Consider the following 11,630-nt stretch of genomic DNA (forward strand, 5'->3'; position numbering starts at 1 on the left):
GAAAGACTCCCAGGCAAACAAAACAACTGATGCTCTCTGTGTCATTTGGACCTATGATATGACAACAATTTCAGCGAGTGGTTTCCAATTCAGTTTCCACAAATCAGGTATACTACAAAAACAATTCAGGGAACCAACAGAGTTCTCAACCTTTTATTCTGCTAACTTAAAATCTTTTGTAAAAGCCAGTTACCATCATTTAACAGAAGACCCCATCTACACCAAAGAAGTTAGAAGGACATAACCTCAGAAAAAAAGGACAATCCTCTAAAGCAAATCAATTTAGCTTTATGGAAAACAGCTGCCTTTTTCTTTGTTTTCTCAACTTGACCAAGGACTGGTAAAGACTTCATCCCGAGCTGACGCCAGCCAGCGCCTGGTTGGAATCTGGGAACCCCTGATCCAGGTCACCATCTCCCACCTGCCTCCAGGCAGCATGGCGTTTGCCCCAGGCCTGGCTGCACGCAGGCGCACCACTGCTCCGACACGTTCCTCATCCAGCAGAGCCAGGCGCCCAGGATGTACACACATGCTCACTGAATTGATCCAGCAGCCATCAAAAAAGAGATGTGAGTCTGCTGTGCTCGCTCTCAACACGTATATGCTGCAACACACACACACACACACACACACACACACACTCTGAAGTTCAGACTCTTCCTATTTTCAAAAACTGGGGTGATTTTACACATATACAACCATTAAAAGACGAGATTCATGTAATGGTGGGAAGATGACGAGAAAGCCTGGGCAAAGGCTACTGCTTCGATTAGGTACTGTATTTCCAGCCCAGGCCCAGACATCGCAGACAGTGTGTCTGGGAGAGAACAGCGGCGTGCAGCATAAAATAACAGTCTTCCTCCTACTGCTAAATCTGGGAGCTGGGGTGTGTGTGTGTGTGTGTGTGTGTGTGTGTGTGGCCATGGGAACAACTGAAGCAGGGGGTCGGAGGTGTCCTTTCACTGTCATTGACTCAACATCTCAGTGTACACTATTCCAGGCATTAGGGCCACAAAACTGAATTAGGCACAATCTCCACCGTAAGGGGCCTCACGAGCCAGGCAAGTTGAAAACGACTAACATAAACCACAATCTAAATTTAATTACTAGCCAGTTTCTTCTGGTTCTCCGCTCAGTAAAAGCTGAAGATCACTTTAAATTTCGCCTTGTTAAGTTCTAGCAGAGCACTCTGTAACTGCGCACAAATAAACAATTGATTTTGTGTTCTAATTTTAATCTGCTTATTGAATTAAAAGTTCAAACTTTGGGCAACTGACGGAGGATATCCTTGAACCTAAGGCATGATGCCAAACAAAGCCTAACCTGCAATACTTTCTCTGAACAATTATTTCTTGTTCCGTGCCCGTGTGAAGCCACAGGTGAGCTAGGCAAGCTTTCTCTTGGTTTCTGACTAATGAAGGCCAGATCATCAACACCTCACTCTCACCTGCCCTGCCCATGTCATGGGCAGAGTCGTAGCTGCAGACTAAAGGAGCAACAGAAGTTCTCGTGGTAGTCAGAGATGCGACAAGAGAGGGCAAGCAGGAAATAGCAACCACGACAGGGTGGGCAGAAAGAAAGCGGGAAGAGTGTTCTGTAAGGAACAGGTTACGTGCAACTAGAACGCCGAGTGCCAGAGCCCTTGTGTCTGCAAATACAGAGCCAATGCAAAAAAAATGAACTCAGGCCAGAAGATCCAGATTTCGCTGAGATTTCTAGGAAAAGTAAACCATTTACAGTTAGGAAGTGAGTTTACATCTTCCCCCAGAAAACTGACTTTTTAGTAGAAAGGTAAGTTTTTAGTTAATTCTACAGACCAGACGATCCTTCAATGTAAAGTTCAAGTTAACTGATGTTAACACTTTTCATAAGCGTATCTTAAATGTAACCACCAATTTTAAAAAATCAAGCACTATCATTTGTAGCTAAGACCATGTTGTTTATTAGTGTTCAATCATAACATAGGAAGGGGAGAATCAAAGCCTAAGAACTGGCCTGTTCAGACGGAGTAAAGGAAGCCAGAGTTCAATAGCTTACAGGCACTCACTCAAGGTGAGTACTGTTTCCACAGGCGAATTTCAACGCCTGGAGTGACTAAGACTAAAACACAGCACAAGGAGCAAAAGTTACTGAGTAACATTATTGTTCACTCTGAGGAAAAGTACGAAGGATTAGCTAGCTTGCGGTAGGTACAAAGCATTAACAAAACCAAGGGAAAAATTTTTAACTAACTTCCATAATAAAGTTTAAAACAACCTTTAAATTGTGGGTCTATAATATGGAGCCACAGGTTGATGTTTTTAATGTGATTGTTCCTTCTTAATATTTAACAATTTACAGCACAAAGTTTAAAGGTTCCATATTCGTTCAATACCTACCTATAAAGGTCTATTCGTTTTACTAGATTTTGTATTAACGTAATGACCGAGATTTTCAAATGTTGACAGTAGCCATACACACTGGTATCTGATTACATTTCAGGTTTAAAACACTTTCCTAAGTATCTGGCTACCTCCCCCCAAATCACAGTAAACAACTGACTTTTCCTAATTATTACACAATTATTATACAATTCAAAAATACCAATCAAATATTTCATATGCTTTAAAACTAAACTACTACCTACCTACCACCAATCCCTACCTCTATCTCTAACGTCATCTAAAGTAAATTTTGTTCTAACCCAGTGCTTCTCCACGGAGAGGAAATTCTGACCTGGGGTGGAGGAGGGGAGTTTCAGCAATGCTGGAGACATCTTGGTTGTGACAAGTAGGTAAGAGGCGGAAGAGGGTACTACTGGCATCTAGTGAGAAGAGCCCCCCTACAACAAAGAATTATCCAGTCCCAAATGTCCATGGTGCCTCTGCTGGAACTGGCTTGCCTTTCTAAGCTGGAACAAGTCAAATTGCAAATACAGCTGACACCTTCGAAAACCAATTGCCAAGTAAGTAACTCAAAGTTCACTACACTGTTATTGATACAGAGACCCAGACAGACACAATAAAAGTTGCTTTTTATACTATTAAAACAATGATGTGACTACTAATCAGTAATGCATGAAGCTGCAGACATGAAGGGCTGAGTACTTTCACTACCTAAGCAACTGGCTAGTGCTTTAAAAAAGAACATTTCAGGAGACCAAAAAAAAAAAAAAAAAAAAAAAAAAACACCAGGTGGTGATATTCTTGACAATTTTCTATAATGCTTAAATTTTCCAGGACAAACATCAATTAATCATTACTTTTTCATACTGTTGTTTAATTCTAACCATTTTTTACCCCCTCCGTCGTTCAATTTTTAACTGGATGAAGTTTAAAGTCAATAGAGAAGGCAAGTTAACCACATGGTATAATCTGTAGAACAATCTTAAACCAAAACATATTACTCAAGTATCTGTTAGAAGCGCTAATGTTTACCTGGCAAAAGGACTGGCTCCAGTTTTTTAATCTTCGGTTCCGAATTAATTTTATCGTCAGTCTGAAATACATTAGCAAAATAAATCAAAACCAAAACTTTTACCCCCCGTGAGATACTAAAACAAACTTTCTTTTTCTAAGCGATGACATATGCCACAGACACATATAAGCCGCCCCCCACATTTAAACTTTCACATTTTTACCAAGTTTTTAAAAAGATCCACTTGGGAGTCTGACAATGAAATATTAAAGCTGCCTATGCTGCTTCCAGGTGTTCGCATTTGGTGACAGACAGGTAACCTCTTCTATTTGAGCAGCTGCCCACAAGCGACATGGGCGGTTACGGTGGGGACCGTCCCCAGGCTAATAAATCCGGCTCCGAACGCTCCCTTGGGTGACTTGACGCGGCAAAACGACGGACCACAGGTCTCCGGGCACAGGATGGCTGCGGCGGAGTTTTACAAGTTTGTACCGGGCCAGTGGGGACTCGAGAAGGCGCGTTTCCCCGCGTCCCAGCTCAGGCACCCGCGCGGCCGGGCACTCGGAGCCGACGGTGGCCTCCCGGGGCTCCCCTGCTCCCGCGAGCCGGCCCGGCGGCTCCACGGAAGCGCCGAGGACAGGGGCACTCGCGGGGAGGGAACTGTTTACCTGGGGCGGCGGCAGGAGGTAGGACCTGAAGGTGGGTCTGGGCGGCTTGAGGGAGAACATGGTGCCGCCGCCTCGTCGCCCCGGCCCGGTCGCAATCCGGGACCCGCCGCGGGCCAGCGGCAGCGCTGACGCCTCCCGACGCCCGCAGGCTTAGAGCTCCCCGCGCGGTCGCCCAGGCCCCGTCTGCAGCCAGCGGGGCCGGGCGGACCGACGGGCGGGGACACGGCGCAGCGCCCGCCCGGGCGGGGAGGGGCCGGGGCAGAGTGGGGCCGACTCGGGCGCCGGGGACCATCCCCGGAAGGGGCCCAGCGCCCCGCCCCGAGATGGCGCGCGCAAGGCCGGCCGACTGGCCGGCCGCTGACGGCCTCTGGGCCGCGCTGGCGCCGGGACGCAAGGCTTACGCGGCGCGCCCGCCACCCGGACCTCAGCGAGGGCGCCGCGGGGAGCGGAGCCTGGTAGCCATCTTGAGATGCAGTCTTGGGAGGGCGCTCCTACGGCGGCCCGCGGGGGTCATGGCGGCCCCCAGGGCGCTACGGCGGCCCGAGGGGGGTCTTCGCTGCCCCCAGGGCGTTACGGCGGCCCGAGGAGAATCATGGCGGCCCCCAGGGCCCTATGGCGGCCCGAGGGGGTCTCGGCGGCCCCCAGGGCGCTACGGCGGCCCGAGGGGGTCATGGCGGCCCCCAGGGCCCTAAGGCGGCCCGAGGGGGTCTTGGCGGCTCCCAGGGCGTTACGGCTGCCCGAGGGGGATCATGGCGGCCCCCAGGGCCCTACGGCGGCCCGAGGGGGGATCATGGCGGCTCCCAGGGCCCTACGGCGGCCCGAGGGGGTCTTGGCGGCCCCCAGGGCGCTACGGCGGCCCGAGGGGGTCATGGCGGCAGTGGGAGTTTGCCAGTGACCGTGGTCAGGGCACCCTCTGTCGCGACAGCCACGCGGTCCCCCTCTTTCCAGGGACTGCTCCCTTGACTGCTGCTCGTTAGTCACCCAGCTCACGTGATCACTGTTGTTTGGAGTCGTCGGCAGGAGCCCAGACGGTGGGGAGGGACTCCAGTGGCCCTGTCTCAGCCAGTCCCACTGCACCCAGCATGCGAGGGACCCGCACTGGGAGAGGGGACAGGTGAGGCCAGCGGTGACCCAGCTCAAACGTGCAGCGCGTTCCCTACCGCCTGTGATAAAGGGCCCTTGGAGGGCCCACACTTGGGGAAGAGTTTCTTCTGTCTGCGCAAAGCTTGGAGACAGGATGCCCCCCTCCCGGCGAGCTGACTCCGGAGTTCCAGGAGATGCTGACACTCGTGGGCCGTGGGCACTACTCACCGGTGACCCTGGCAGGCAACCCAGACTCCTCAATTTAGTTTATTCACTTCTACCCCCCTTATTAGGCTTTAATGTGGGAAAAGATACCAAGCAATTTACCTTCTTTTCTTTCCTTGCTCATCTTCACCTGTAAAGGTACTAGTGAGCAGGTAAATGATGAAAAGCCCTAGTGGTGTGAGGGGCTTCACTAGACTGGGGACCGAATAATCCGCCCATTAAATGCAAAGAACACGAATTTCAGCATATGAAGAGTAAGGCGTTTCTGAACTCTTTAACATATTTCTGAACTGCAGCAGCCCGTGGTGGAAGGGCTAGTGATGACATTTTGGTGAATCTATTCATTGAGACTAGATCCTTCTTATGCTTTGAAGATTAAAACCCTAATCCATTTTATAATTAATGTCACAAGGAAGCCTCAGTGTGACCATATGAATCACAATCATACAGACAATCGTAGTAACAAGTGTTGCTCATGGAAATAATTTTAAAATGTAAAGAAAGATTCAGAAGGCGGTCATAAGGTACAAACTTCTAGTGTCAAGATAAGGAGGCAGTAGGCATGTGATGCCCAGCGTGTCACTATGGTTAACACTGAGGTAGGGTGTATATGAAAGTTGTTAAGAGTGTGTTCTAGCAGTTCTCATTACAAGGAAAACGTTTTTTTCTTTTTTAAAAATTTGTATCTGTGTCAGGTGATGGATGCGAACTACACTTATTGCAGTCATTACACAATCTGTTAAGTCAAACCATTGTGCTATATGTACACTTTAACCTTATACCGTGATGTATGTCAATTACATAGCAATAAAAGTAGGAAAAATGGATGTTTTTCCACAAATACTCTTCAAGTAATATGTGAATGTTTCTTTATATTTAAACGATTTATTCTGTGATTTGGGTTTTGCCGTATAGGTTTTTCTTAGAATCTACAACTGTACTATGTGACCATACAGTTGCAAAGTGGAAAAACTGATTTCCAGATTTGTGACTGACCTAACCCAATATTTTTTGACAGTTTCAGACCTAACCCTAAATTTTATGACAGTTTCAGATATTTTATGACAGCCACAACAAACACTACCACAAACTGGGAGCTTAAACAACGGAAATTGATTTCTCACACTTCTGAAGGCTGGGAAGTCCAAGATCAAGGTGCAGGCAAGGTAGGTTTCTGGTGAGAGCTCTCCACTTGACTTGGAGGTGGACGCTGTGTTCTCACCTGGCTGAGGGAGGCAGTAACGGAAGAAGGGAGTGCTCTGGTGTCTCTTCTTTTTCAGAATGTTTCTATTACAGCTGACATACAATATTGTATTAGTTTCAGGTGTACCACATAGTGATTAGACATTTACCTTATGAAGTAACCACCCTGTGGTGTCGTTTCTTATAAGGGCGCTAATCTGGTCGGATTAGGATCCCCTCTTTATGACCTTATTTAACCTTAGCTACCTTCTAAAGTCCCCATCTCAAAATATAGTGACATTGGGGTCAGGGTTTCAACATATGAATATTTGGGGGGACACAATGCAACCCACAGCATTAGTCTTCTAGCCTCTTGTCAGTTCTGATCCCTTATATTTGGAACAGCTGGCTAGCTCCTCCTTTTTGCTCTAATGTCATGATTTTGTCCTCTTTCTGCTCTTTTTCTGACTCTGTTTCCATTATTGGTTTTTCTGTCATGGGGTGTGGTGGCATTCCCTATAGATAATTTCCTTTTTCCTGTGAAGAGAAAAAAAAAAAGAGAGCTAACATTTTTGAGTACCTATTAGGTATGTTACATATTCATTCAGTTAGTTACCAAATTTGTATTGGTTGCTAGTTTTGTGCTAAAAACTATTCAGGTCACTCAGAAGACAAAGTTTCTACTTTTATGACATTTTCATTATGGGTAGAAAGACATAAAAAAAAATAATATATATTATGTCAGATGGTAAGAAGTGCCATGAAGAAAAATAAAACATGGGAAGAGGATAAGTGTTCTGTTTTTTGATGGCAGGGGAGTGTGGTCTCAGAAGGCCTTTCTGAGGAGATGACATTTGAGCAGAGACCAAAGAGAGTGAGGGAGCAAGTCAGGTGGAAATCAGGAGGACGAGCATTGAGGACAGAGGGAATAGCAGTGCCAGTGCCCTAGGTGATCGCCTACGTGCGGTGTTTGCAGCCAGTGCGGCTGAAGCAGCCTAACCAGGGGGAGAGGAGGCCAGAGAGAAAGAGTAGGCCAGGTCACATAGGGCCCAAAGGCGGGGAGCTTTTGCAATATCCTGAGCTGGGAGTGACAGGCTTTGACTGACATTTTAAAATAAATACTCTGGTGGAAGCTGCGAGACTAGGTGAACTGTTAGAACAGTCCAGATAAAAGAAGGTGATGATGGTAGCAGTGGAAGAGGTAAGAAGTGGTTATGCATAATGTCTACCAAATGATGCCATTGCCTGGACATAGGATCCTTCAAGATAACTGTTAAGCAATTTTAAAAACTCTTTCTTGAGGGAAGATTCTGGGAACGTGACCGCAGCAGCATATTTTTCGGTCACCACATAAAAACAGACAAAGCGACTATAAAGCAAAACCCAAAACCCATGAACAACATCTATAACCAATCTAAGTGAAATGGTAGCCCCTCGATGCCCACACGTAGGCGGGGGGAACAAAGCAGTAGCACTCAACAAGCCTTTGTGATATCAGCAGAGGGAATCAAGGAGGCATCTAGAACTCCAACACGGCCGGGAGGTTCCACTGGAAGACCCCGCCCGTCAAGAGGTCATCTGCAGTAGCACAAGGGTACAGGGGTCACGGTAAGGTGTGAAGGGACTGGAGCAATACAGCTGTAGGAACTCTTGAAACTGACCTAGCAGGTCTTCCTTCCAGGAAAGGGGCCCACACTGAGGACAAACTGCTGGACATGGGAACAAATTGAGCCAAACAGATAGAGGAAAGAGAAGGTCTGGGTAAAAATGGAAGACCAGGAAACGTCCCAAGGTAAGCTGATTTTTAAAAATTGTAATACTGCACTGTAAACAGGAAAGGTTCTCTGCACAGTTAGAAAAGCTATGCCGAACACTGCCTCCTTTCCAAAGTTCGAGAAAACTGATTTCACATAAAAATAAGCAATAGGAGAGAGAATAAGAACAGAATAGCAGTTCTACAGACGATAAATGCACACCAGAAAGACGTGCCTACAGCAGATCAACACTAATACCCACTAAAAGACGCTAAGAAAATGCTATGAATCATGAACAAACTATGTAAAGCAGAATCAGAAACACTCGAAATAAACTCAGAATAAGAAATAGGAGAAAAAAATCATTTCAGAAATGAAGATGAAAGTAAAAGAAACCGAAGAGCGAGTAAACACATTTGATTATGCCTTAAGATAAGTGGAAGATAAAAAAAGAGGAAAATTTTGAAAATCAATGAAGAGAGATTAAAACGAGCAGAGAGAAAGTGGCAAATATTAAAGATAGGCAAAGGAGATCCAGCATCGAGATAATTGGAGTCGCTGGGAAAAAGGGAAGCGGGGATAAGGAAACAGAAGAAATACTAAATACTACAAAGTACACTTCTACAAAACTTCCTTGAAATTAAAAAAAATACAAAATATTTGAAACTACACATTGAAAGTACACACTGCGCCTGAGCAAACTGACTTAGATTTATCAACACTAAGACACATTCTTGTAAAACTACTTGCCTTTAAAGAAAAAGTATGCCAATTTCTCTGGGTATCGAGACAAAAAGAACAAGTGACTTTTAGGTGAAAGAAAATTAGGTTATCATCCGACTTTTTGGCAGCAATGCCAGGACAAAATGGAGCAACATGTTTAAGGTACTCAAGACAAGAAACAGAAAGAATAACAATTGCAGTGGATTGAACCACATCACATATGTTTCAATCCCCGAGACCATAATGGTCTGTATATATTTTAAGTCTATCAGTCTCCTTTGGAGGATTATAGAGAAGCAATTCATTAACTTATAAACTAGCAAATATATGGGAAAAATCAATCATTATTCCTACCGTACAATATGAAGTCTACCACTGTGTAATCTAATAGTAGGTGAAAGGAATCGTCTCTGTGTAAAATATTGTAACAAAAGAAAGAATAGGATTTGAGTCTTACATTGTTCAATCCCCTATGACAGCTGCTGAGACCACAAAAAGAGAGACCAGCACACGTATGTGCCTCAGGATGAAAGAAGTCTCACCACCCAGATAGTCTTGCCAAAGGGACTGAACCTAAACCTGAATTAGCGTCTCAATTCTTCTGCCGACTTACAAGTACAGTGGAACATGAGTATTCAACCAGTAAAACTTAGACGGTGGGAAACTTTGCAAGACAAATGGCCCATGTTCTTCAACAGATTAGTTGAAGAGAGAGGGATAAAGGGGAAATCAGCAAATGAAACACGAAATGCAAGAGTGGTGACTTAAAAAGACGTCTGCAAAATTTTATACAGCCCTCCCAGATAGGACCCCTCCCCTTGAATCTGGGCTGGCCTTAGCGACTCCCCTGGAACCAAGAGAATGCAATGTAAATGACTTGTGCATGACTTCTAAAGTGAGGTCCTAAAAAACAGTGACATTTCCTCCATGTTCACTGGGACACTCGATTTGGGAAGAGTGAACTGTGACGTAGGAAGTCTGATTTCCATGAGCGTGCCATACATAGAGGAAGCCCAGGCCGCCTGGAGAGGCCGTGCAGGGTGCTCTGGTGACTAGGCCTGGCTGAGAGTCACCTCCCCGCTGACAGACAGGATCAGCTCCCAAACGTGTGAGCGGAGATGCTTCTGGACGATTCCATCTGCCAGTTATTCGTCACCTGCAGACACTGAGTTCCCAGCTCAAACACCACGGAGAGACACTGGTGTCCTGTAGCCAGTTTGTACCATCATGCAGGGACCGACAGTTCACATCTTCCCACACTCAGTGATGTCACGTGGTAGCTTGGAATCGGAGTATTTACACCCTGGAAATCAGCAAACATTACAAATCAGGGGCGTTCTTGCAGCTCCTTGTCTGACTTCCTGACCCACAGGATCCACACACAGGTGTTTTAAGACACCCGGTTTTGGAGTCATTGTTTTACAGCAAGGAAGTGATTACTATACTACAAAAGGCCAGTGGTGACTTTTGCCGGGAGGAAGGTGGTTGAGATCAGAACTTGTGAAACTTCCGGGATGGCTGGCAGATTCTCTGAATATGGATGGTGGTATAAAGGATGTTCCTTTTATAACAATTAAGTCATATGTTTGTTTTGTGTCATTTTCTATATCTGTTTTATTTTGTAATAAAAAAATTTATTTAAAATAGTCTTTTTTTAATGTGGGAAGATAGTAGGATGATGACATTTTTTCTCTTTATTTCCAATATATATCCAGCAAAATGCACTTTGGATGTGGAATGGTTCTGTAACAACACTAACAGTTTAATTATAAAGTTTTGAAACCTATACGAGACTCGTGGTGAACACATATTGATATGTTCAGAAAATAAAGTCATACAGTCTCAAAGGACAGAGCCGCTCATGATGAGCTCTTTGGCTAGTTCGATTCTTAATTCCCCTGATGGAAATAAGTTTCCTTTAAGTTTACATCAAATATCATAACATTTCTGAGTGTGCCAGAGCTTATGGGATGCAAGAGTAAAAGCCTTCTCACTATGTTTATTATGTTTTACATAGAACAGAAATATACTTTTCATTTATTTACTATGGCAATTTTATATGAAATGCTTTTAACATATGCAATATTCCTGTTTTAAGGTATTAGATACTGTTAGTGCTAGATTTGATCAGATTGGATATTACTTCCTAATATTTAGTTTCCTGTATTTGGCAAAATTAGAATGACATCAGAATAATAATAATACAGAAACAAGCAGCCTGCTACAGTGCCCCATATAACAAGCCCTCATTATTGGAGCTGTACTGTGTTGATAGAGTACAAAAATAGTTATGTGGTATGATTCCAGGTGTGCTAGAACTGTCCCCACTACAGGCTCTGAAATTCTATCATTAGAATGTACTCATTTGGGTCTGAATGGCACATTCCTTCAGAAAAAAAATCACATCTCTTTCCGGAGACAGGTGTCACCCATGTCAGTGAGACTTACGGGAATGGACGCAGGCCCCATACCTGAGGCAAGGTGGGGGGGACCTCAGAAAAGGGGGCTGTGTCATGAACGGCGAGGTGGATTGTTCCAAACAGACCTGCTCTGATAGCTGTCTTAGGTCCTCCAGCTTATTCTGAGAATTCTTTGTTCC

General features: G+C 45.2%; 1 protein-coding gene and 1 long non-coding RNA gene across 4 annotated transcripts in view; one reads left to right on the forward strand and one right to left on the reverse strand.

The window, feature by feature from the left end:
• The window catches only part of MTMR10 (myotubularin related protein 10), a 45,149-nt gene extending 40,876 nt beyond the window's left edge, over positions 1-4,273 (reverse strand). The window contains exons 1-2 of one of the 3 annotated variants that reach the window (XM_033100096.1): positions 3,620-3,996; positions 3,417-3,477 (exon numbers count right to left, since the gene is read on the reverse strand). In XM_033100096.1, the coding sequence (XP_032955987.1) occupies positions 3,417-3,477; positions 3,620-3,697 (139 nt within the window). In that variant the 5' untranslated portion in view covers positions 3,698-3,996. Of the gene's footprint in view, positions 1-2,715; positions 2,771-3,416; positions 3,478-3,619; positions 3,997-4,064 lie in introns of those variants that run through there. The other 2 variants (XM_033100097.1, XM_033100098.1) reach the window with 2 other exon arrangements.
• Positions 4,274-4,334: 61 nt separating this feature from the next.
• LOC117018848 (uncharacterized) lies at positions 4,335-10,663 on the forward strand. The gene is made up of 5 exons (XR_004422339.1): positions 4,335-4,519; positions 5,013-5,178; positions 6,421-6,538; positions 8,236-8,346; positions 9,511-10,663. It is a non-coding gene; the product is annotated as an uncharacterized LOC117018848 (long non-coding RNA).
• The last annotated feature ends 967 nt before the right edge of the window (positions 10,664-11,630 follow it).

The sequence above is a fragment of the Rhinolophus ferrumequinum genome, chromosome 28 (genome assembly GCF_004115265.2).
Source record: "Rhinolophus ferrumequinum isolate MPI-CBG mRhiFer1 chromosome 28, mRhiFer1_v1.p, whole genome shotgun sequence".
In the NCBI taxonomy this organism is placed as follows: domain Eukaryota; kingdom Metazoa; phylum Chordata; class Mammalia; order Chiroptera; family Rhinolophidae; genus Rhinolophus; species Rhinolophus ferrumequinum.